Raw genomic sequence first — 24,699 nt, forward strand, 5'->3', positions numbered from 1 at the left:
CGCCAATAAGAGAGAAGTTCGTAGAAGATCAAATCGCTCGATGTGTTGGAATGAACTCAATGAACAAACTTCATGCAAAGATGTCTAAAAAACGAGCGCCTTTATTCTGTCATGAAATTCCTCACGATCATTTCGGTGAGTGGTCATAACAACGAACAAATAATTTGCATACTCTGCGAGATTTTGAATAGCCATGGATCATGTGATACAGGGTATTTTCGAGCACATAATCACGAAGGCCATATGGTCGTCAGACACCCGTATTTTAGCTAAATACAAGCAGACGCATAACTTTCCAAAGCCTTAAACAAAAGAAAGTCAAATGCAGAACCTCAAAAATACTAATTCTGCAAGCTGGAGCAAACATGTGGGAATTGCAATGAGTTTGTTATCAAAAATTAATCAATAATTAAGGTTTATGTATTAAACTTTAGTGATTAAAGCTGATGTTGTTTGATGATTTTAAAGTCATTAAAGTTTAATCGTTATTGCTGAATGTGCATGCAAAGTTCACCCTTGGGTGTTCATCATAAGAATTAACGTGCATAGCTCCACAATAAATATTAATAATAACATTTTATAATACAAACACCTCTCAACACATTAAAAGTCACACAACCACCAGAAGAACAGTAATACTTTTTGTAGCTGTTGTTGGCTTGTTTATCTTTGGTTATTCTGTGTGTAACAGCTACAGAGTGTGGCCAAATGAATTCCTGTGATACGAAATAACCAGAAAATGAAATTTGAATAAAGGCCAGCTTGAACTGTAACCTAGCTGTAGGGCTTGTGAATCCAAACTTGTCATGTTTGTTAAATCCTGAGTAGGAGATGACAGCCCTGTGTTGCTCAATATACCGCAGATGCAGAAACCTTTCAACCATGGTGAGTTTCTAGATAATTTTTAAAGCAAAATGATCACAAATGTGCATCACAGAAGCACTTCTGGGCCAATATTATTTTACATATCCTTATTTAAAGATCGCTTCCTACATGTAGTACTGATTCAACAAAATGAAGATCAGTTTTACTGCCCTCATTTGATCAATTGTCTCTGTGAATAAGATGTGCTTGATTAAGCTTTTACTCTATAATTTGTGGTTAAATCAATGTCGATATGAAAAATGGCAGTTGGGAAAATGTTCTAAATAGGCTTATTTTTATTGACATAATGGTATTTTTTAAATTGATGTGAAGGAATGATACTAACTGGAAAACTGACTTGTTGTACTAATGCTTGCTGTAAACTCTCCTGCCTGACCTGGGGGGCTTATTTTGTCAAGTCATTTTTAAGAGGAAGGGGTACTTATTGTAGAAGGGCAATGTTTACTATTTAAAACTGAAGCGGCAACCATCGGAAATTATTCATTTTTTGGGTTTAAGGATCTTGTAATGACTGGCAAGTGTCCTCTTTATCTGATCGTAAGCTCTCCATTCTTTTACTTCAGGTTGGCAACGGGAAATTATTTACCGACACATAGGATCTAGCCGAAACAGTGAGGTTAATTACATAACACCTTGTGGAAAAAAATTAGTAAGTTGGTGCAGAATATTTACCCTAACCCTTTTAATACTAAACCAAGTTAACAGTATAATGGTGAGATTATTTGCCACTCTAAATGTGGACAAAATCTATCGATCTGTGAAAGAATTCTTGTAAGTTAGACATCTTGTATTTTCGAAAGACAAATTTGACCTTTTGGAATTTTTTACTTTGACCACTGTTAGGACTGGAAAGTGTTTAAGAGGTCATGAAATCACTACTTTGTATAACTTGCCAGTAAAGATCATTTTGTCTTTTTCACATACAGAGTTGTCGGGGTGACGTGGACAAGTATCGTAAGTCCTTTTCTTAAATTCTCCTGAATTAATTGTGGATTTTATCCAGACAAGTACACTCAAAGAAAATCAAATTGCAGTGTTATAAAGTTTTTGAAGATGGTTGTTAAAACCAACAGCAGCATTATAGTTATTATAGTACCTGTTACATCAAGATAATGATCATAAGTTGTTCACCTTTGAATTAGCATTTGGTTCATACTAGTGCCTTGTTGTTGATAGACGGTTACCTTGGACTGGATTTGCCGAAAAATGATAACGGGAACATTTTTTTACTCTTTATAAACTAGAAATACGTTTATCGGAACACCTCGTGAATCTGTGACGGGTCAGCAATGTGAATAAATTGAAACCAGCCAAATAAAAGAAAAAAAAAGATGGTAAAAAAAAGCAAAAACAAAACTGCGAAGAAAAGGAAAAAAATTCCTCCGGCGGGAGTCTAACCCTGGACCTTAAACGTGTAAGGTCATCTCCTTGTCAATTGCACCACTTCACCAAGTGTTAATTGTTCGTCTTGAATCAATATGATAAACATTTTTGCCAGTGAACCTGCCTGCAGATGTTGTTTTAAGCTGGTGGACCTGTATTTATCAATAATTAAAAGACATATACAAGGAATAAATAAGCAGGGTTTCAATGTAAAAGCCCAGCTACTTTAACTCATCTCGTCACATTTATTATTCCTGGTATTTAAAAACTGGTATGTAGACAAACCATTTTGAAAAACTGATCAAATGCCTTTTGTTTTTTAGTAAAGACAGAGAGAATAGGTTATTTATCACCAGACTGGTTTTCTTTTGACAATCATGTCCTGGTTGGTGGAGGAGACAAAGAGGTACAAATTAATGTTGAGATGTTTTAGTTGTTGTTACAGTTACTAAGGAAGTATTATACAGTTTATATGTAACTATCTATTTAATATAAACCAAAGTATCTGCTTTCATTACGTGTCACTGCTCTTAGGAAGTGTGTGATTTGTTCCCTAAATTCAAAATTCATATTATATGTTTCATTTATTCACAAAACTTAGTTAAACCCTTTAATGCTTCTGCTAAATTCTTCTCGACCATTACTTAGTTTTATCCATTACAATCAAAATAAAATACCTCTGGCAAAAAAAAAGCACACAATACAGTCACATGACTGTGACTGATTAGTGAATAACGTGACAGCTGATTTTGATATGGATGGTGTATGTCACCTAAAAGGCCAGCAGGATAATCCTCATTTTTCAGTCGGGCTTTTATGTACACGATGGTTTCAATAGGTGATCATACTAACAATCATGTGATAACCAGAATTTCTCACTAGGACAGCTGATAACCAGTTTCTTACTTACCTATGGTGCTCTGTTTATGTACCCAGAGCTCCTCTATTAACCTTTTTAACCCTAACTAAGATCAAAATTTGAATTCTCATTTATTGCCCCTATTTGTTTCCTACAGAAGAAGTGGGGAGAAGTTGATAAAATATCAAGCAAATTCATCTTGTGCGATCATGTCCGTAATTCTCATGACCATTCTGTTTTACAAAGCATTGATATTACATTTAGAAGAAATTTGATGCTGATCACTCTTGGGGCTTGCTTAAAGGGTTAAAATATTAATAAAATGGTGAATTGCAGGTGTCTCGCACGATGCCAGCAGCACCTACACAGTCTGAGCCTTGGAGAAAATCCAAGTAAGCTTCATTATTTTTTTTTCTATTTTCTCATGTTTTTCTGATATTTATGAAAAAAATAAATTGATCATGATGATTGGTCATGGTAGTTGTTATACACAGTGTACATCATGTCTGCACACAAATTATGAGGGACTTTTTGGGGTATATGAAATATGTTAGGAATCCTGCAAATGTTCATTGGTAAACTAGTTGGCCATCTTATGAGCATGGCCTTGAGATGAACTCACCAGGCCGAGGGATATATAAATGGGAACAAATTCAGCTAGTAGTCAAGGCGAGACTAACTGACTGCCAACTGATTGCAAATAAATGCAAGTCTTGCACTCTAACCACATACTCACCTGGCCTTCAAGTGTAATGTTTTGTGTTACTTATCTTGCATGAAGCATGTGTTGAGGTTCTTTAACATTCTAGTTATATTTGTTTCAGGACATCAATGCAGAATCCGTCCTTTTGAGTGTTATTGTGCAATTAAAGTTATTTTACAGTGCATTATAGAAAATTGATAAATTATTATTCACATGATGTTAAGCTTGTCTGTGCGTTACTTGTAGATGGTCTACAGTGGTGATATGTACAAGATATTGTCCAGAGCGAAACAACACCAGGCCTTCACTGCAATGCAACTTGTGCAAAGCGTTTTTTCACCCCGAATGTGTGTTTCTTTCTCCAACTGAAGCTAAGAAAGTGAAAGATTCTTATGTTTGTACAGTAAGTTAATTCTTTTAATTTATCAGAATGCAAAGAATAGAATGTCCGATAGTCCAGCCGGGTGAGTGGATATTGCCCAATGGGCAAGTGAGGTTTTTGGGGAACTGAAATTACAGAAGAACTGTTATCAATCCTGCTTGTCAAAATATTTGGGGGGGGGGGGGGGGGGCTAGTTAAAATGACAACATGCCAACTACAGCTTGCCCAAAGTTTACACAAGACCAGTATGAAGGGGCCATGACTTTCATCAGGATATTTCTGTTTTAGGTCAATTCCATGCTGAGGTCATTACTTACTGCCTTTACCCATTTTTTACAAAAAATGTTCCATTAGAGTTATAAAGAAGATATCAAACCAATGTGATCAAGGAACACTAACCATACAGTAATAATGATATTTAGTTGGTGATGTTTTTTGCAGGCGTAGCATTAAAACTTGAAAAAGTTGACCCAACCTTTACATGTTTCAATCCAGGTCCTTTCATGCCAAATCCATATTAATTATAGACAGCAGGAAACAGTTTCAATGCCTAAATACAGGCTTAAGTAACTAAAGTGTATTATTATCATTTAAATTAATGTGTTTTAACTTTTTAAAAAGATAGCAAATAATGCTAGCATAGTTTTAGGTGTCAAGAAAACCTGTATTGGATCAACCCTTTTAAGTCAGTAAATCCATGCTTTATTGACACTGTGACATCATTAAAATGTAAAAATTTGTGTGGTGTCTTTTTCTTACTTCTCATCAATGTCTGGGAACTCTTCAGAAGTAGTAAGAGCAAAATGTTTATTGGAAGGAAACAAAGGAAGTCATTTTGGGCAATAATTGCAATAATATAAGTGGTTTCTTCTGTTAAATAATTTTTTTTACAGAAGAAATCACTTTTTCCATAATTCACCTCAATCAAATCTCTCCATAAAGTCAACTCAATTTCAATCACTTTTGATGAAGTGGTTAGCTGAAGTTGTTGTTAAAATTGTCTAGACAATCCAATCCCCATTTTACCTATTTTATTATGTTGTAGCACTGCTTGTTAGAAGAGAACCCAGATGCACTGAAAGTAAAAATCAAATTAACAGATGTGTGTCCTGTTCTTAAGTTATCATTTGATTGCCTCCTTCATATCTTGTCATATCTTCCTCTCAATGACTTGTGCAGGTAGGTCTCTTACACTTCTGTCAATTCACTTACAACTTTCAGATTCTATTTTACAGCTGCCATTTGTTTTTTGATGGTTACACTTAAGGTTCTTTATTAGGCCTTATGTGACATATAACACTTTGAAAGCATCCCAATGTTAAAAACAAAATAATGAGGTTCTTTATCTTCAAACAACAACAACAACAACAAACTTTATTAATAAACAGAAAATATATTATTACAGAAGCATTGCCCTCAGCTAGCAAGGCTATTCGAGTTGGGATGAGTGCAAAATATTAAGTTAAGACTATAAAAGGCTAACTTAGGAAAGTTTACAGTTTGCAAATATATGAGGAATAATAATATATATTTTTATTTTAGTGCAAGTTGTGTATGCAGTATGTGGAATCAAGTGTCATCCCAACCTATCCTGGTGAGAAATAAAGTAGTGGTTATTGTGATGTGAATTGTGATACTGTAGTTGCGGTGCTTTACAACACTCTTCAGTATTATCCACCACATTCATATTTATTGGTGTATACGTTAATGGTTAATGTTACCAAATCTATCAGTCATTGCTGCAATGAGGGTAACAAGAATAGATGCAGAATAATATTTTACATTTTGGTTGTTTGCCTTACATAAAAGATTATCATAGTTACAATAAAATTGTTGACTTTAAATACATGTGAGGCCTCTTTCATAGCTTGTAGTTATTCAGTACAAGACATCTTTTTAATTAATGAACAGTGAGAAGATTTCAGTTTGTTTGCTGATTCAGTTGTTTGCTTTTTTAGTGGAGGAGAGTATCACTACATGGTCTGCAAGTTAAGGATTGGGACGTAGCTACAAGAACAATGGTGCAGTTTTCTACTCAAAGACTGGTGAGCTTATAAATTATTACATGTATTGTAGTACGTGAAGATATTTAATATCCCAATGTCCTGTGTGGCATAATGCCGTCAAACTATCAGATAGCATCGAGCGAGTGCAGAAACCGGTGCTGCGCATCATCTTTCCTACACTGCACTACCAAGAGGCCTTAGCCACTACTGGGTGTGTATCACTTCACACAAGAAGAATGGAGTTGTGTAGCAAATTATTCACAAAGATAAAAGAGCCCGAGTCCCGTCTTTGCCATCTTGTTCCACCGACTCGGTCGCAGGCGCATGGCCGCTCCCTTCACAACAAAGACAGACCATCCCTTATAAGTTGCAAAACTGAATGCTTTAAACAAAGCTTTTTTCCGGCGATGTGCCTTTATGCTTATGGCATGTAATTTAGGAACTTATGGGAATTTAATGTATAACTTGATATATATTTCTAGTTTCTAGTTTTTTATCTAATTTATTGTATTATATCTTCTCATAATTGTAAGGCCCAGTCCATTTTGAACACGATGTAATTAGTTTAAATTAATTTTTTTAAAATTAATATCTATATCTTTGTAAAATTATTTCGTAATTCACTTATTTCTAAGAGCAACAATTTTATAATAAACCAGACTTATTATCCCAGAGTACAGTGTTGTACGGTTTCTGCAATGAACTGAAACATTTCTTAGCTGCTATCTACTGAACCACTGTCAGTTTTAAACCCTGTTAGCTCAGTTTATAATGTTCAAATTGTAATGAGATGCATTTTTCTGTTAATCGCAGGATTTAAGGGGTCTTGTTCATGGCAAGAGTCTCACTGATTCTTGGTTAACCATTGGAAATATTTTGCGTCAGTTGTCCAGTATAAAATGGCTCGATTTTGGACTGGTGCCAACATGGATTCTTCATCAAGTGACAGAAACTTCACCAGAGTAAGCAAGTAAACTTGTCATTAATTGAAAAAGCTCTAAAGGCTCCTGATCTAATGTCAAATTCTCTCAGTATCATAAGAAAATACTTTAGTTAATTTGTTGGGAAAATCTCATAGTTCATTAGAAGTCACTTCTGGTAGAATTTTATCACGTCATCCCTTTGATTTTGAAATTATATCTTCTGTGTTTGTAGTTTCATATTTTTGTGGATAAACAGGGATATAGCTAAGAGGTGGCTGCAGCCAGTGAATTTCACTGGCTGAAACAGAGCTTACCACCGCATCAAATTTCTCCCAAAAATAAGATGTAAAGTAATTTTTGGTAATTTTGACAGGTTACAAGGCAGTAATTCTTTTAAGCTTTTATCCAGCTACATCCCTGGTCAAGACATACATTCTTAACAGTGGTCAATGTGTTGACTGTTCAAACTGACTTAAGATCTGTTGACGTGTTATCCCTGGTCTCAACCATTCTTGACACTACTTCCAGAGACAAGATGCTCAACTTCACTCTTTTTTCCCCCTATGACAAATGAGCCCACGTTTGGCAGGACAATGTCCCTTGGGACCTACTCTAGCTGTTTGTCATTGTACGTGTGTACAGTGAACTCTCTTAATGCTAGGGACAGCACTACAATGATAATCTTATCCAAGAGAGAGAGTGTCACTCCTACAATAAAGCTGCTTCAGACTTACATGTAATTCTGGTCTCTTGGGTATCCTGTGGCTTGTCTGTCCAGTCATGTTCACAGGCACACCAGTTAGATACTGCATTGTATGCACTCTTTGTTTTCCAGTCAGATAGGAATACTTTTAATGAACCTATCTTTCACAGCTTGGAGATCTTAACTGCAGAATGGATAAGTGATACTGAACCTGGCAAATGGTATGTTAAAGTCTATCTTTCTTAGACAGCATATACAGCTGTTGATCTATACATTTTATATGCACATTTTAGGAAGTGATTTAACATACATTGTGCTAGGTATTGCACTCCTGCAAAACCTTCTTGTTGCTTGACATTTCGATATATTACACCCCATAATAGTATTTTTTTCGCACCATGATAAGTAATGTTTTATTCTCAGTTAGGAATTGACTTAGCTCATAAACCAACAGTAAAAATCTTGTTCTTTGCAGGGAGTGCACATCACATTTGGATTTTGGAAAAATTGCACAGCTCACATGCCTCAAGAGACTTCGGCTCCGGGCAGCTTGTGGTGTACTAACAGTTCCATCATTTACCTTCAGTGGAGGATTGATGGCCCTCAGTAACCTCAAAGACCTTACTAAGCTGGTAAAACATGATTGTGTGAATTTATGTTGAATTCACTCAGTTTTTTACTGTTGGGTGTAGTCAGTCGTTGATCAGGAAAATTTTAAAACATCCATTTTCTAAAGATAAATTAATTGTTTACACGAAGGTAATGAATGTTTATTTTTTCTTTGAATTTCAGTCACTAACCACTCTAAAAAATGTTCCAAGCTCTGAATTTGGATTTTTAAGAGATCTTCCAAATCTTGAGGAACTTGAGATAGGAGAGTGTTCAGACTGGGATGATGAGGTAAGAACTTACCGTAAACTGGGTAACCTGTGTGATGAGATGTGAGCCTGGGCAGAGAAAGTGACAGTAGCCTTTAGATTAGAAATAAATATGTCGACTGATAGTCTACCGACATCTCAACTGAGCGTCGGCCGATAGTGTTGACCGATACTCAGTCATTACACAAGATCCAAGTTCACTATATTTCACTGCAATCTCTTTGACTTTTATGTGCAATATTAGAGATTTGTTTTTCTTGTTTGTTTTGTTTGTTTTTTTTTTCAGACTTACGAGTGCCTTGGATGCTTAACGAATTTAAAATGTTTAAGATTAGAGTGCGGCAGTTCTCATGATGGACTTGCACAGGCCCTGAAGGGTATGCAAAGGTAAACCAGTCATAACCGATGTGCTCGCCTTACAGTACTACAGAAACTGGCCTTTCAGTGGCTTTAAGGAATCCTTGTGGTTCACTAGATCGTTGTTCTGCCTTTGTCAGGATAAGGAATAATTAATAACAGGAATGGTCTTCACAAAGCCAGGTTACCGAAACAGGATCTTAAAGTGAACATCCTAACGGGCTCTTTATGCGAAGATACCGTTGCTATTTCTTTGCGGACTTATTGCGGACCTACAAAATGACTAATACACAACTCGATGAGGTTGCGCCTCTGTGGAGGCTATAACCAGAAAAAAGATTATATGGCCTGATTTATCACAGCTTGACAATCTTGAGATCGCAGTATGGTGTTTTTCTGTTTGCAGACTTGTCCATTTGGATCTTATCATGTTTGGTATACCTTCTACTTTAGCGGATGTTCTTCAACTTCTCCCAAGCCTTAAAACGCTTTCTGTATGGCCACTTGAGGTAAGGGATTACTGAAAATAAAAGAGGGTTTGATCTTTTGGATTCTCGTGACGCTTGTTTGAATTTGAATTACTTTAAAACACTAACAGAGGTTGGGGAGGGGCATTTGAAGGGAGGAGGGATGCGCAGTAGTTGTGGGGGTGGGGGGGGGGGGGGAGAGGCACGTTGAAAGGAAAGATTACGGCCTCGTCCACACGTATCCGGATATTTTTAAAGACGGAACTTTCTTTCTCCCTAACTTTTAGCCCTCCTTCCACACGATGCCGGCTTATCCTTTTCATGTCGACGGACAAAAAGTCAGGTTTTCGTGTACAATAATGCCATACATCATAAAGCGCATGCCTTGTAAGGGATGCTATCGTATTTCCATTGTTTTAGCGTTTTCGTGTTGACGGGCGAAGACGAATCGAATACGCGTGTTTTTTTTAGAAGAGAAAAAATCTCAGTTTTCAGAAATAACTGGATACGCGTGGACGAGACCTAAAAAGAATGACATCGACGGCGGCGACGGCAGCCAAAACGCAGAGGTGCTTATTTCCAAACTGAAGCCGGATTCACGGCCGACCCTGTTTAAGTAACTCGTGTTAAATCTGGGATGACTGTCATTTTTGACTTAAATTATTATTAAATATAGAAAAGTTTGGTAAAATGCCATGCGTTATATTGGGATTCCTGTGATCACATGTCCTGACTATGCTCAATTCTGTATGATATTCGCTCATTTTCTCCCCGGCAAATGCAAAGAAACTGACGTTCAGGGTAACTTTTCCTTTAATCCACAGGACAGTACAGTAAACAGCCGTTACCTTCAGGCAGTCTGTCAACTTTCTGATCTATATTGCTTGGACTGGGGTGTACTCACTGGACCACAGGCTTCCAACATCACGGATTTGCCGTCCTGTGACTCTCCTGCATCAAGTGATGTGCTTTCCAGAGATGAACCGTTGATACCGATCGCACCTCATCTGTGCTCTAACTTAACATCTCAATTCAAATTTCACAAAGACTTCAATAACAATTCGATGTTGTCTTTAAATGAACTAAACCGCATCTTATGCAAGAGTCTTCTCATGACAGACATTCGTGTCTTCAGAGTGCCAATCATGCCGGAAGGCAGGCTGTACTTCTGAGAGTTTACAAGAATCTTCACAATTCTAATTATCAAAAAACGCTGGACTGCACTTGCGCTTCTCGGAACAACCCGACACTTTTCGATCGCGAGACTTAATTGTGTCAAATAAGTATTTAACTATTTAAAATCAGTGTTGAACCAAGGTTTCCTCTCAAAACGAAAACAATAAGTGAGAATTGCATGGTTAGTGAGCCAATCCTCCCTAATATAGACACAGAGCCAAGTATCCAGTTTATAACAGACTGAGAGGCGTCCGTATTGTTGAGGTGGAAATCGTGGAGATCAGAGGGACCGCATAACTATCTAAAGAAAACAGGGTCAAGAGAGTGGCCTTGAAAACTCATTTGTGCCACAGTTTTTGAGGCCAGTCGGCCCGTTTTCCAGTTACGTTCTGGCCAAAAATAACCAAAGCTACCCAAAACGCTGTAATAAGTCGACCCTCCAGATCCACAAGCCAATTCAGTTCAGTTCATCGTGATCATCCATTCATGCCGCCAACTCTCTATAATGGCTATAAATTTTATTTTAAAGATGACAATTGTTTCGTTAGCGACAAAAAAAATCACTTGCCTTCTTTATACCGCTTATCAGTCTGATAACTGGAGGGACAGAACACGCGGTTAGCCCGATATTAGCTTTTCAATATCTGGCAGCCACGTGGTAACAAAACCTGACTAAAATCAACTGACAAACTTAGCAAGCATTTACGATTAGTAAGGAAAGGGCAATAAACATTTAAAAACACTGTTTTTCAAACCCCCGTTCTTAAGATAACCCAAGAGAGGCTTGCACAATCTCATAAGCGTCTGATTTCTGGTTCATTTATTAGACCCGGAAACAGTGTGGTTAAGACGCTGACATTTTAATGTAAAAGCAGAGAAGTAACTTTCATAATGAGATATGCTTGGCAGATAGTTGAGCATTTGATTAAATCGCCGCACAGATTCAAGGGAGACCTCGCTCATGTACGCCGGATGTTTTGCAAGTCTCATTTTTTACAAACCTTGTCACAAAGGTCCAGAAATTATGAAAATAAATAAGGAATTGTCAGATGTAAACGACTTCAATTGAAACTAAACGTTAATGGAATAGACCAATATCAATGCATTTCGACAAATTCATACTTGGCTTTAACGCTTGGGGGAATAAAACAAGAAATCACCTTTGTAGTTCAGAGGCGAATGACACATGTCTTAAGTATTCCACCAAGCCTCGGAGCCAAGCATGAATTTTAACATATCTAAATTGTTCAAGTGTCTCTCGGTAGCGTATAATCATCTCAATAGATCTTGGCTTATTTGTGTCGTGCGGCGTCACGACTGGCTTTAGTACCCATACGAGAAGAAGAGGATTTCGATTGATTAGCTTTCATAGTATCTCCAGAGTTCACTGTTTACTGAGCCTGTTAGCTTGCGATAACGGACTACAGATCACATTCCCGCAGTTGTGTAGGTCATTAAACGAACCATCTCCCTTGAATGACGATATGTCTGTCGCTCAGGAACCTCTCGCGGAGTTTTCTTAGAGCTAATCCCGGAGTTATCAATACTTTAACAGGTTGTTAACTCTTAGCACTTGAAATCAAGTCCGTAATTCTCTGAAGACTGTTATCCAGGTCTGTGATGGATTGTGAAAGCTCTGGATGGATATTTCCAGTTAATGAATCGGTATGGTGTTTCTGTAATAATAAGAATACAAAATATATCAATAAATCACCAGTATACACCGTAATGATCGATTAGGGATACAGTTTAGTGATGCCTTATTACCCTTATATAAAGCAAAAAGGGGTTTCCTTGTACTTTACCTAAAAGCACTTTACTGACTCACCTTGGCTCTCGTGATCAACTGTTTAAGGACAAGCTTGGCTGATGACAGAAGCTGAAGTGATTCAGTCTTGTTATCTTTGCACTGACTTACTTCTACGTAAACTGTAAGAATGAATACATCAAAAGATCACTGAGCTACTGGAAGGAAACAGGCAGGACAGTGCAGATAATTTACCGGCTTGTGTATAGAGCTGAATCCGCGATCAAAGACCTCAGTTTGATAACCTTTCTCAATACACCTTATCACGGTTTTGGAAGCCATCTTGACGGGCAGGCAACCGCGTGAGAAATTACAGTGTTCGTATGAGAGTCTAACGTTCGATGATTTTTGCAAAACTGCTCCAGTAGGAGTCGTAACCATACCAGTAGTAATAACAGCAGTGGTGTGGAATCTTACCGTCACTAAGATGAACAGTCAACGCTATAACGTCCTTGAACTTAGTGACGTCATTCTCCCAGCCTGTAGCCTGGGTCTTAGTTCTCTGGGCCTTCACCAAGAAATGAAGCGCCTGAAATTAATCCAAGAAATGAATTGCTTAAAGTGACTGTGTGCAACAAAAATTGGTAAGTCATTTTCACAGGAGAAAAAAGGAAAAGTCGCAAAAATGCTTGAGCTGACACCTCAAGAGGTTGAGCAAACACCAACCAACTTCCCAGTTTTCAAACACCGATTTGTATTTCTTTCGTTTGATAACTAATTTTCGTTCGTTGACCCCATTTACTGTTTTGTCCTACCTATCCTAGCAATTTTGCAGTTATTTATCGTATAAAATTGGAAAAGTCAATCACCGGTTTTAAGTTTCCTTTTCACATACACTTTCCTTTTCTCAGCCAATCTATTTCAAATGAAAGCGCTTCATTCTAACTTGAACTAAATTTTGAAAGGACATTTTGGTGACGCAAATAGCGTGAAAAGACTATGAACGAGTCGGGTGGGATCCTTCAGTGATGTGCAAGCGAATGACGAAACGTTTGATGAGTGAAGGACAGTTTTTGTGCACTGGAAAAGTCTAAGCAATCCCTCGAAAACCCCGATCTCAATCTCGCAAAGTCACTAAAGCGAGAAAAGCGAGAGAAAGTATAAAGTGTACATGTAATCGGCAAATCAGTCCAGACCTTTTCTTTGTCCTCTTGTGATCCACCATTCCAATATAGGTCCGAGTATAACTTCCATACATCAGGATTGTTCGTTACCTTAACAGATCAGACAGATCACAGTAGCTATATGATGATCAGCTTATTTCTAAAAAAACTTTATCTCTGGAGTGGTTGACGTTTAGTTAGATTCTTTTATTAACCAATTTGGAGGTTACGAGCAGATTCTAAGCTAATAAAAGCATCTTATTATAACTATTATTTGAAGAGCAGCTCTACTCATTGCTACGTGTTTTTTTGTATTGGAAGGACAAGGGCTATCATATTTCTTCAGATTCAAGCCTCCCAACAAACGTAAACGAATGAATTTACTGTTACTATATATGAATGTAGAAAAGTCATTTCGTGTACAGAAACTCACTTACCTGAGATGTAAGCCTTCCCATTAACTTAAGAAGGTTAGGTTTCAGAACTGAAGCTGTACATGAAAAAAGAAAAACAGAAATGAAACTGGCATCATGAAAACCGGTTCCCATCGATGACACTAGGGTTTGATGGAAATATATACAACGCAGCAATTCACTTTTTTTGAAAAATAACTATTGCAATCAGTAATTTTCATCTATAAGTTTAGGGGAACAAGTTGGATTTCAACATTTATCAGTAGCGGTTGGGAGCAAGGGTGGCCCGCCCAGTGGTAAGAGCACTCGCCACTCATCAATGTTGCCCGGGTTCAAATCTCGGCGTCGACGCCATATGTGGGTTGAGTTTGTTGGTTCTCTCCCTTGCTCCGAGAGGTTTTTCTCCGGGTACTCCGGTTTTCCCCTCTCCTCAGAAACCAGCATTTCCAAATTCCATTTCGACCAGGAATCATGTAGACGAAGAAACACTTCGTGGATGTGTTGACATTAATAATTCAAAAGATTTTCAAGTACCTGGCTTCTGATTGCAGTCCAACAGTCCTTGGCTCACCGCTTTTACAAGAATCCCTAAAATCTAAACCCATAACATGTATTTTGAGAATTAAATTCGTATTGCTTATCTTTACAGAAAAAGTTAACCTTAGAAAACTTCTTTTGTAATCCTTTTTATTTTTATCTCCTGGCACATTTCTTTTACTTTTATGTCACTCAGAAGTGTTCCGGATTAAACAGCTCTTTGAATGTCCCAATAACATGGACATCATATCGATCATATCATCGTACTAAAGGAAAGATTTGTAAACCGCTGACCTCTGTATCACAGTACTTGTCACGCAAGTCCATCATCCGATGAAACGCGTTTATGGCATCATTGAAAGCCCCTATATCAACACTCACCTAGTCAAAAAAAAAAAAAACAAGCAAACAAGTAATCATTAAAACCTAACCGCGGCAGGATTAGCTCAGTCGGTAGATCGCCTGACTGCCGAGCGGGAGGTCGTGGATTCGATTCCCGGGACCGGACCAATACTCAGAGTCTTAAAATAACTGAGAAATGAGGATACCACTCCGTCCGCACTCCCTTTGCAAGAGGCTGGAACTTCGCGTGGCTCGGATGACCACGTTAAATAACGGTCCCGTCTCTTGTTGGAGAAGTAAATATAGTGTCCCCGATTAGTATTTTCGTGCTAAATACATTGACACTCAAATAAAGTGCGTTATTTTTTTTGTCTCTTTTTCGGGTTTATTGTGCGGTTACTTTACACTATATCTCGCCAAACCAGTTGAGTAAAGAACAACTGGCCTGCAGTTTTAAGAATAAAGCAGGGGATTTCAAATGAATTTGCCGACGTAAGGTAGGAGATGTCTCCTTTCTTTGGATAAGACACAAGGGAAGGAGAACACCTTATTCAAACGGTTCAAGAAATCAAAGTTGACACCGCACTTTTTGAAGACAAAAGTATCAGGACAAACATCGTATAAGCATTGGGAAAAATCATTTCTAATTAATTAAAGAAAATTTCCTTTGAAAATGTGAAATCTTTTTCTAGTTTATTAACTCTGCATGAAACTTTATAATCATCATCATTCAGACGGCTTCACAGATCCTTCGAGAGATCACGCGAAACGAGGTGAATGACTGATCGTGGGAAGGCAACTGAACTTTTCCCGTCCCACCGTCCTTTGCACCTGAATTTACATAGTCCATAGTGGGAGAGTCGACTGGGTACGAGAGAGATTTACACAGGCGACACCTTTTACCAATTTACCACGTGGTTTCAAGACACTCTATTACCAGTCCACCAATGTACTCACCACTAAGTAGTTTTCCCAAATGTGCCAACTCTCATAATTTCCTTTCAGAGCTTCCTGGAGTGTAAGGTGTGCACGTGACCTATAGTGACGAACAAAACAGAAAAAAAAACGTTTTTTTACACAAATGTTGCCTTGAAATTTTCTCCTCCAAAGCTTCCCAGGTATAGATCGTTTTACGCTTCTATTTTTCTCCCATAAGATAACCGGGAAACTTATTGCAAGCCAATAAAAGCTCTTTTGCTCTTGGTGATGACACGTGGCGAACATGCCCTGGTTACTGGTAGTTCTATCACAGCGGAGGACTAAAAAAACAAATCCAAGCAATAGGCAGACCACATGTTAAAACTAACCAAAGAAAATAACCAAACAGCCCATGAGTCCTAAAGGAGCTTAGTGGTTAGAGCCGACTTCATGACCGTGGTTGCAAAGCTAGGTCAATAATAATTGTTCGAATACAACCTTTGCGTGACATTTTTTCTTTACTCCACACCTGAGATAAACTGAATATTTATCCCGTCTCAGCTCTTCACCAGGAATTACTAGTCAAACTATCAATTGTTAACTCACTTTTGACCATTTTTGATGTAAACATGAGAGAGATTATTCCAAGCTTCTGCGTTCTGTTGGAGTAACGTACACATATAAAAGCGCCATAATCAGCAAATTTGATAGAATTACTAGAAATGTCCTATGACAATATCTCTTCCATATCGGTGATCAACGCATATGGAAGAGATATTGTCTGTGTAAGTCTATGTAAGTCTGTGGACAAAATCCTATAATGTTCACAATGCTCGCTATTTCTCAGGATTTTACAAAAAAAGTGATTTTTTTGGTGTCTTTTGTCACTATTAGAAATGAAAGGGTTTAAAAGGACCACAACACGAAATTCTATCAAACCTGACTGTCGATCGAAACACAGCGATGAAAAGCCTTCGCACAAATCTCCAAATCATTTGTCGCCAGTCCCGCACATCCAAGCGAGAACCACACTCCTTCCTATAAAATACATGATGAATTTTTACCGTGAAGGTTATCTAGTGAGTCAGCTTCAAAATAGCACAGAGAATTAAAATGTTAGCTTCTGTGGGAAGAACCTACTACAGTTGTCTGTGTTTTGCTACTTCCTCCAAATAGATCGCAGGTTACCACAGGCTAACCAACAAACATTAAAACAACTTATTTTTAAAATGCCGTCTAAACCACAGGTTCAGAACGTCGAAAGGAAAACTGTTTCAACTGAATTTACATAGCATAACGAAACGGAATCTGTATCAAGTGTTTAAACGCAATAATTTTCATTTGTCCTAGATTTTAAAGGAAACCGTAGTTGAGTAATACTCTGTGGACTGCTATACGTCTCAAAAGATATTCTGATTGTCGCAATGTATGTGCATGCTTAGTACAGGAGACCGGTTATGAAGGCCGGCAAACATCAAAGTTGAAAACAACGGTACCGCAGTTTATGTTGGAAGCTTCCTGACCGTGCACAATCCTTTCTATTTTTTTGTTCACAAATTGTGACTAATAAATCAATGCGATGCCTCTGTTAGTCAATAAGTTCGAAATGATAGGAACTCTATTGAACGTTGTACAGGGTCAGGTTCAAAATAGCTAACAAAAACATATAACAAAGGAGTCTAACGTGTTTCATAACAATTCCACTTTAATAACTATGGTATGTGCAATACAGTAATTTATCAATCTTACCTTTTAAAGAAAGATTTCTCACCGGCCATATTACAACACAATGAATCTTAAACGGTACAACTAAACTGAGAGTAAATTTTTCTCAAACTGAACCGGTTAGTAATTAAGTTCACTCTTATCGTTCAATATAATACAAATAAGAGGTAGACAAAGTTTTCGCGTGTCCTACCTGTAAAGAGTTGATTTCCAGTGACTTTCGAAAGCAAGGTATTGATTTGGCGTACTAGAAAAGCAAAACAATTGGGCCAATTCTTTCTCATTCATGTAAAAAATACTTTAACTTAACAGAAACTCGAGAAAACAATAAACCGCTCCGTGAATAGATGAAGAAATTGCTCAAGACAAAACTTTCTTTCCACAAAGTGACACGATAAAAACTTGGTCAGCCCTGACCACTAAAAAAAGGGTAAGTCCTACTCGACAGCTGGCTTGTAATTCTAAAAATGAGCTCTAAAAAGACAGAGAATTTCGGAGTGAAATGATTTTCATGGAACTATTTTAACTCGAGTATTCATATTGCCTATCATATGAAAGCTTTATGAAAGAACTTCTGAGGAATAACGGAAACAAGGAAGAAAATTCTCACCGACCTCTTTATTTCTCAAGTGGATGAATCCCAGGGATCTTTGCGCTCTGGAGCTGCGATGTCCTGATATTTCCCAGGCCTTCTCATAACAAGAAGCATCCTAAAGAAAATATATATGTATTTTTGTGAAAAACAATAAAATAAAATAAACAAACCACTAGCCTATCCGAGTAAATCAGAAACATAAGAAATGGCTTTTTAGTAGGGAGACACTAAACTCAAATCTTAAAGTTAAGGATATCCGAACATCCGTACCGGTTTAAACTCTGCTTAACGTTGAAACCTCATACATTACAACAATAATTAGTGTACCTTTACTGTATCACCTAATAAACACCACAGAAGTGCACTTTCATTTATCTTCAGCTGTTCCCGTAAGAGGTTTTCTGCCTGTAAAACAAAAACTCGTAAGAATGAGAACATGTCGGACACTGCATGCTACAACGCGCCTAAGGTCGCGTGCAGTAAGTTCACAATAACTATTTCTTGTTGTTGTTGTTTATTTCTTCACTATTTTAACAGTGGGCTAGGAACACTAGTTCACCCTGAACACTCTTGTCCTCTTGATTCTGTTTAGACGTTCTCAAAATCCTTCGCGGTTATAGGGGTACCCGACCCGATACGAGGGAGGGAGATTTCGCTAATCTTTCACACACTTGTACACAGCGGTCATTCCGCTCGCAAGCGCGTTCATGCTCCGCGTTGCAGACCACGGCTATCGCCTTTTCCGAAAGCCTCGCTCACATTCTACTTGTACGGTGGAACCCTGCCTTACGGCCACCTCGGTAATACCATCACCTCGTTACGGCGGCCATTTTTTTTGGCCCGGCAAAACGGCCATACATTTCCTCACAAAAACAACCCACGTTAATGCGGTCACCAGTTAAAAAGGTCAAGAGCCACATTTTAAAATCCCAAACAGTAGAATCATATCACCCCGTTGATACGGCCACTCGTTCGAAACTTAGAAAATTAAGATGTCTGTGACATGTCTATTTCCTTGACCTAGTAAGCTGGGCCTGTTCTTGTATTGCTTTTTAGACCACAGTACACTTAAAATGCATTTGTGGCTGTTTAATAGCCGATTTTTAAAAGTGTTTTATATGCTAAAGGAAGATTACAAGTAGTTTTTACAATTACTACACGTGATATTCCGGTTGTTGTTGAAGAAGTCATTAAATTTGAGCCTGCCCCGGTAATACGGCCGAATTTTTTTGGCCCATTGGTGACCGTTTTAATGGGGTTCCACTGTACTGAGAATTATTCATCATAACAAAATTAGTTCGATGTCTGTACGTAAAAATTATTGGCCAATCAGACTAAGCTCGCCCACCGGTCAAGATAGCTGGATATTATATTGCGGGCCAAGTTCTTTTTTCCGTTTTAATGGACCGAGGTGAAGTCGAGGTCAATAAAAACGCAAAAAAGAACGAGGCAAATTGCCAGCCGTCTTGACAAACAGACAGAACGTAAGTTTATTAAATGCTTCAATTTAATTCTTGGTATTAAATTCAAATAGGTTAAGAAATTCTGTATCAGTCGGCTCTAACCTTAGCATACCATCCTAAACTTTGATAACAGGTTACCACATCTTCCCAGGAATTGATCCGCTCAAATATCTCCAAAGCACCCTTGACTACACCCATTTGAAACAGCAAGTTGGCTAAATCTCTCTACAAATAGAATCAATAGCACTTATAAACAATAGGTTACTTCTTATAAACTAAGGTAAGTCGTTAGCCATCGATTATCAGACACATTCGTCTTCTAAAAAGAACCTTTTTAAAAGAGAACGTTGAGGCTGATTTATGAGCCTTTACGAACAGACAAAACATGCACGAACCAGCTAAAAGCATTATTATTCACTCGATTCTCATTGAACAATAAACACGTTGATGATTCATCACACAATGGAACATCAACGTATTTTTCCCTAGAAACGCCATTTGAAAAAAAATACAAAGAACACCTTTGCATTAATGGAAAATAAAAATAACTGGCCAGGTCTTAAACGGCTATTCTGGTACTATACAATGCAACTATTCTAAACAGACCAGTTAAACTCGAGAATGAAGCCCTACTCACGTACGCACGATCTGATCAACGTTTATGCTTCCATGTATACCCTACCTGAATAGTCCACTTTGGTGGAAGGGGTACAGAGTAAAACAATGCTTGCCTCTCAGCTGCCTAAAAAGTTGGTTAAACAATCGTTATTAACGGCAGACTGAGTGCATTTTCCCCCTACACCAGGAAAAAGTGAAAAAATGAAGGAAGCTTTCTTTGTTTATGAATAATTTTTAAATTAAACCGTCACTGCACTCCTGTGAATAGAGGTACAACTCAAGGATTGGGCTAGTTTCTTGGTTCTGCGGACAGGTGCAATCACCAAAGGATGTAATACAAAAGACTGAAAAGAAATGTCCAATAATACCCACATCACAATACAACCATGAACCAACAATGGTTTCCAACACCAAGAAACACCCAGGATTGGGGGGTGACAAAATACAGTGATTTGTCTGAATATTGTCCACTCAAGCCTTGACTTTCATTGTTTATGTACGTTTACCAGAGTGGAATACCAGAAAGGTCTCTACAGGATCCATTATTTATCTTAATATCCTAGTCAAAGAAGAACCTTACACTGTACCTTTGGGGATGGATTTTCAATTGAATCTACCAAAGCCTGTAAAAAAAATTTAAAATAATAAAAAATTTAAAAAAACATTGTCGCAAACTATTAATACAGCTATTATAATGTCAGCAATGTAACTGTTGGCACTTAAACAGTTCTAAAAAAAAATGCACTTTTATTTGAGTGTCAATGTACTTAGCACGAAAGTACTAATTGGGGACACTATATTTTATGACTCCAACTGGAGATGGGACCATTGTATGTGGTCATCCGAGCCATGCGAAGGTCTAGCCTGTTGCAGTGCAAAGGGAGTACCTTCATTTCTCGGTTATTTTAAGACCCTGAGTATTGGTGTGGCCCCAGGAATCGAACCCGCGACCTTCCGCTCTGCAGTCAACACACTCCACTGACTGAGCAAACACTGCCGTGGTCTCTTTATTAGGTCACCTTAAACTCCAAATGTATAAAAATGAAGTCAGTTATACATCATATACCTGTAGCTGCATCATGGATCGCTCCATCTTCCTTCTTGAGTCTTTTTCCAATCTGCTTCTCATCAGCAATGCCATCATTTGAACACACCAAGATTTGGGTTGACTTGTAATCACCTAATAATATAAAATAACAGTCATCTGTTGTATCATAATCATTACTTTACACAAATATATGAATCTGTATCTTAATGTGCCATAATTACATGCATTATAATCCAGGAAAACGTGTTTCATTAGATCATGCAAAGCAGGAACTTTAAAATGCACGTGACATAGAACAGATTCAAATGAGCCGGCATTAATATTTCTATTCAGGGTGTAGGTTTTGGAAAAGAAATGTTGCAGCAAAATCCATCTATTCTTTTTAGCTGGAGAGATGGCAAACTCATTCTACTACCTTGCTTTGGTAACCAAATATGTAAGCACAGACCAATTTAAGGAAAATACTCTATTAAGTAACATACTTTTGTGTGTATGTTTTTCTTTTATTTTTTACTATACATGCCACAGAGTTTTCCAAAGAAACAGCTTCATATTATTATTTCAATGATATTGTTTCAAGGCTTTGTAGTGAAACCTATTGCATGTGACTTGTGGTTCTAATAATTAAGTTTTAATGCAGTTATTTATCTTAATATGGCTAATAAAATATTAATGTTAAAATTACTGAACCTCTAGGTACGCCAGCAGTTCCTCTGTATTTAGTCTGTGGCAGGCCTGGCTCTTTTGACTTTCAACACTACAAAAAATGATGAAAAAAAAAGTATATAATTCTCTACAAGGTATAGTCGAAAAATTTGTGTTAATGTCCAAGGTTAGGCAGAAAAATCACAACCTTGGCATTATTTTGAGTACTTAAATAGTATTACAATAGCACAAACTTTATAGAATTTGCAGAAGAAATGCAAAAAGAAAAAAAGAAAATCACCTCTTCCTGGCTGACTATTAAAAGACTAAAATTAATTTTATTAATTTTTGAAACATTTTGTCTTCATGTTTAAAGCTGAGGCACTCTCCAGGGCTTACTTCACTCTCACATTTTAACATCACAAAATAAATTACGCTAACTTCAGACGGGCATACAGTGTAAGCTAAGTATACAAAGCTATTATCACTGTATTACTAACTACACTAAATGCAGAGTTTGAGCTGCCTGTGAAGAAATTTTTATTCAAGTTGCCCAAAAAACTGACCAGCTGCTAATGTCTTACGTCAATCCCAGGATGATAGCTTGATCAAATGCACTGACAGGTTCATTGCTTTCTTGAAAATTCACATCTTGGAATTTGACTTTTTCCAGTAGAGTATCATCATTAAGCATCACATCCTACAAGAAAGTAAATCAATGCAAACGTGACACATTATAAACAGTTTTTGCAGTGACTATTATCTAAAGGGTACATTAATTAATACATTTCTGGCATGGGAGGGGGGGCTCAAAAAACTAATCAACGACAGAAAATAAAATTGATTTAATTCACAATAAAATGTAAAATAAAATCTTTCATAACATTATTTTAAAAAATTACCATTGGCATGTTTTGTGGTTGATCAGGTTCTTCAAGTGATTCAGCTAGATGATGGAAATGGAATTAAAAATGAACATCAAACTAAAAACATTCTAAATTAATACTGTCTTTTATCATCTACTTTTATCATCTGATGGAATGATAAAAGATAAAAAATCAAACAGAATGTATATAAAAATTAATATGCAATTATCCAAAGCTCTGTTTACTAAATGTATATGTTACAGGTCAAGATTTAATTCAGGTTAAAGTTTTTATCCTAGGTTGATTCTAAATCTCCCATGTCTCCTAGCCCTAATTATTCATGAATTAGGGCTAGGGCTAGGGCTAGGAGACAAATAAAATTGAGAATCAACCCAAGTTAAAAAAATTTAACCTGAATACCGGTACTTGTAACATATACAATTGATACTATAATCAAGGAAAGGGAAAACATTATTATCATAAAGAAATGTCACAAGTAGTTACATAAATTTAATCCATTTCACTTAAAACCCTGGTGATGTAACATACAGCTGTATTCGATTATGAAACAATAAAATTGTTTAAACCATTTATATATATCCCTCAAAGGTTAGCTATAGTACAGCAAATGATTATACATTAATTTATTGTCAACACAGCTGACTGAACAAACGTGCAATGAACCTACCCTTAAAGTCCTTTTCTCTTTCAACCAGAAGACACAACTGAGAGACATCTTTTTGCTGAAACTTTGTTCTTTTTCCAAGAGCACCTAGTGCATTTTTAACACACAAATATTTTTATTTTGTGGCCCTCAGTAAGATTTTTGTTTCTTAGGTGTTAACTCATCCACTCAAAAAGCTTTTTGATAATTTATTATTACTTTTAGTGAACTGTACAACATGGACTCTCTAGTTCTTCAACATGTATCAATGTGTTCATATACACATGATAAAATGACTTAAATGGGCCTAGGTTTGGAGCATAGTCATTCCGGCGGTAAAAAATTGCCTCTTTGAGTGCAAGGAGCTTGCATACTACTGGATAGGGAGAAGACAAACAAAAGAACACCCTTTGAAATAGTAATTTCTTTTGTAAGTATGTACTTCTCTTCTTGTTTTACAAGTCCATGTTTTACCAGTCCGCGTTTTACTAGTCCCCATTTTACCAGTCCACGTTTTACAAGTCCGCATTTTACCAGTCCGCGTTTTACTAGTCCACGTTTTACAAGTCCGAGTTTTACTAGTCCGCATTTTACAAGTCGAGTACAATCCAGTCCAGTCCGCAAAATACAGTATGCCCTCTTGCTCTCCAGCAAGGCGGTTTTGTAATACATGTACATGTGAATAACAACTGCAAAGGGCCTATTGATACTCTGTAATCTTTGTATATTTTTAAATTTTGACTGCTGACAATTTTACCTGACAGTTCAACCTTCAAACCTAAATTGGACTGTGCTGCACTGAAATGCTCCTATGGATTAATGGGGGGATAAAAAATCAGTAAGATTTAGTATTTTTATTTGATAATTAGCATTACTAAAGCAAATGAGAGAAATATAAGAAGGAAACCTTCATCAATACTCCCAATTAACGAGCCAAAAGTCTGCTTCATTTCCCACTTTTGGGGCTGATTACTGGCCAGTAAATTATGAATGACTAAGAGAAAAATAATTTATACAATCAGATCACAAACTGCCCCCCTTCTGCCCCAATAAAAAAATTCTGCGAACAAAAATGTTTAAAGAGACCACTGCCACCCTGTAAAATGTGGAGTTGGAGGTGAACTGCATGGATATTTTCTGGAACCATAGAATCCAGTACTGATAATACCTGTAGATATTGTGTATTATTTAGTAACAGGGCTACAAACATAGTTAGTATCACTTAAGTCAGGG

At 37.2% G+C, this 24,699-nt stretch overlaps 2 protein-coding genes across 3 annotated transcripts in view; one reads left to right on the forward strand and one right to left on the reverse strand.

Annotated features, from left to right (window-relative positions):
• Nucleotides 1-11,582, forward strand: LOC140942641 (uncharacterized). Its single transcript, XM_073391578.1, has 17 exons — nucleotides 1-135; nucleotides 829-885; nucleotides 1,449-1,534; nucleotides 1,812-1,839; nucleotides 2,592-2,674; nucleotides 3,464-3,519; nucleotides 4,077-4,233; nucleotides 5,258-5,391; nucleotides 5,755-5,806; nucleotides 6,171-6,257; nucleotides 7,032-7,180; nucleotides 8,015-8,065; nucleotides 8,320-8,476; nucleotides 8,637-8,744; nucleotides 9,009-9,109; nucleotides 9,486-9,588; nucleotides 10,371-11,582. The coding sequence occupies exons 1-17, from the start codon at nucleotides 51-53 to the stop codon at nucleotides 10,716-10,718; spliced, it is 1,842 nt and encodes a 613-aa protein (XP_073247679.1). The 5' UTR covers nucleotides 1-50; the 3' UTR covers nucleotides 10,719-11,582.
• Nucleotides 11,564-24,699, reverse strand: part of LOC140942639 (tetratricopeptide repeat protein 27-like) — a 17,890-nt gene continuing 4,754 nt past the window's right edge. Inside the window, exons 9-30 of one of the 2 annotated variants that reach the window (XM_073391575.1) lie at nucleotides 24,224-24,275; nucleotides 23,491-23,574; nucleotides 22,839-22,882; nucleotides 22,521-22,636; nucleotides 21,982-22,048; nucleotides 21,310-21,423; nucleotides 20,831-20,866; nucleotides 20,308-20,367; nucleotides 19,728-19,850; nucleotides 18,490-18,567; nucleotides 18,182-18,277; nucleotides 17,761-17,814; nucleotides 16,782-16,880; nucleotides 16,449-16,501; nucleotides 15,882-15,960; nucleotides 14,877-14,963; nucleotides 14,580-14,640; nucleotides 14,070-14,122; nucleotides 13,666-13,743; nucleotides 12,947-13,058; nucleotides 12,551-12,651; nucleotides 11,564-12,398 (exon numbers count right to left, since the gene is read on the reverse strand). In XM_073391575.1, the coding sequence (XP_073247676.1) occupies nucleotides 12,282-12,398; nucleotides 12,551-12,651; nucleotides 12,947-13,058; nucleotides 13,666-13,743; nucleotides 14,070-14,122; nucleotides 14,580-14,640; nucleotides 14,877-14,963; nucleotides 15,882-15,960; nucleotides 16,449-16,501; nucleotides 16,782-16,880; nucleotides 17,761-17,814; nucleotides 18,182-18,277; nucleotides 18,490-18,567; nucleotides 19,728-19,850; nucleotides 20,308-20,367; nucleotides 20,831-20,866; nucleotides 21,310-21,423; nucleotides 21,982-22,048; nucleotides 22,521-22,636; nucleotides 22,839-22,882; nucleotides 23,491-23,574; nucleotides 24,224-24,275 (1,764 nt within the window). In that variant the 3' untranslated portion in view covers nucleotides 11,564-12,281. The remainder of the gene's footprint in view (nucleotides 12,399-12,550; nucleotides 12,652-12,946; nucleotides 13,059-13,665; nucleotides 13,744-14,069; nucleotides 14,123-14,579; nucleotides 14,641-14,876; nucleotides 14,964-15,881; nucleotides 15,961-16,448; nucleotides 16,502-16,781; nucleotides 16,881-17,760; nucleotides 17,815-18,181; nucleotides 18,278-18,489; nucleotides 18,568-19,727; nucleotides 19,851-20,307; nucleotides 20,368-20,830; nucleotides 20,867-21,309; nucleotides 21,424-21,981; nucleotides 22,049-22,520; nucleotides 22,637-22,838; nucleotides 22,883-23,490; nucleotides 23,575-24,223; nucleotides 24,276-24,699) is intronic. The other variant, XM_073391576.1, reaches the window with a different exon arrangement.

This window comes from Porites lutea, chromosome 7 (assembly GCF_958299795.1).
Source record: "Porites lutea chromosome 7, jaPorLute2.1, whole genome shotgun sequence".
NCBI lineage: Eukaryota > Metazoa > Cnidaria > Anthozoa > Scleractinia > Poritidae > Porites > Porites lutea.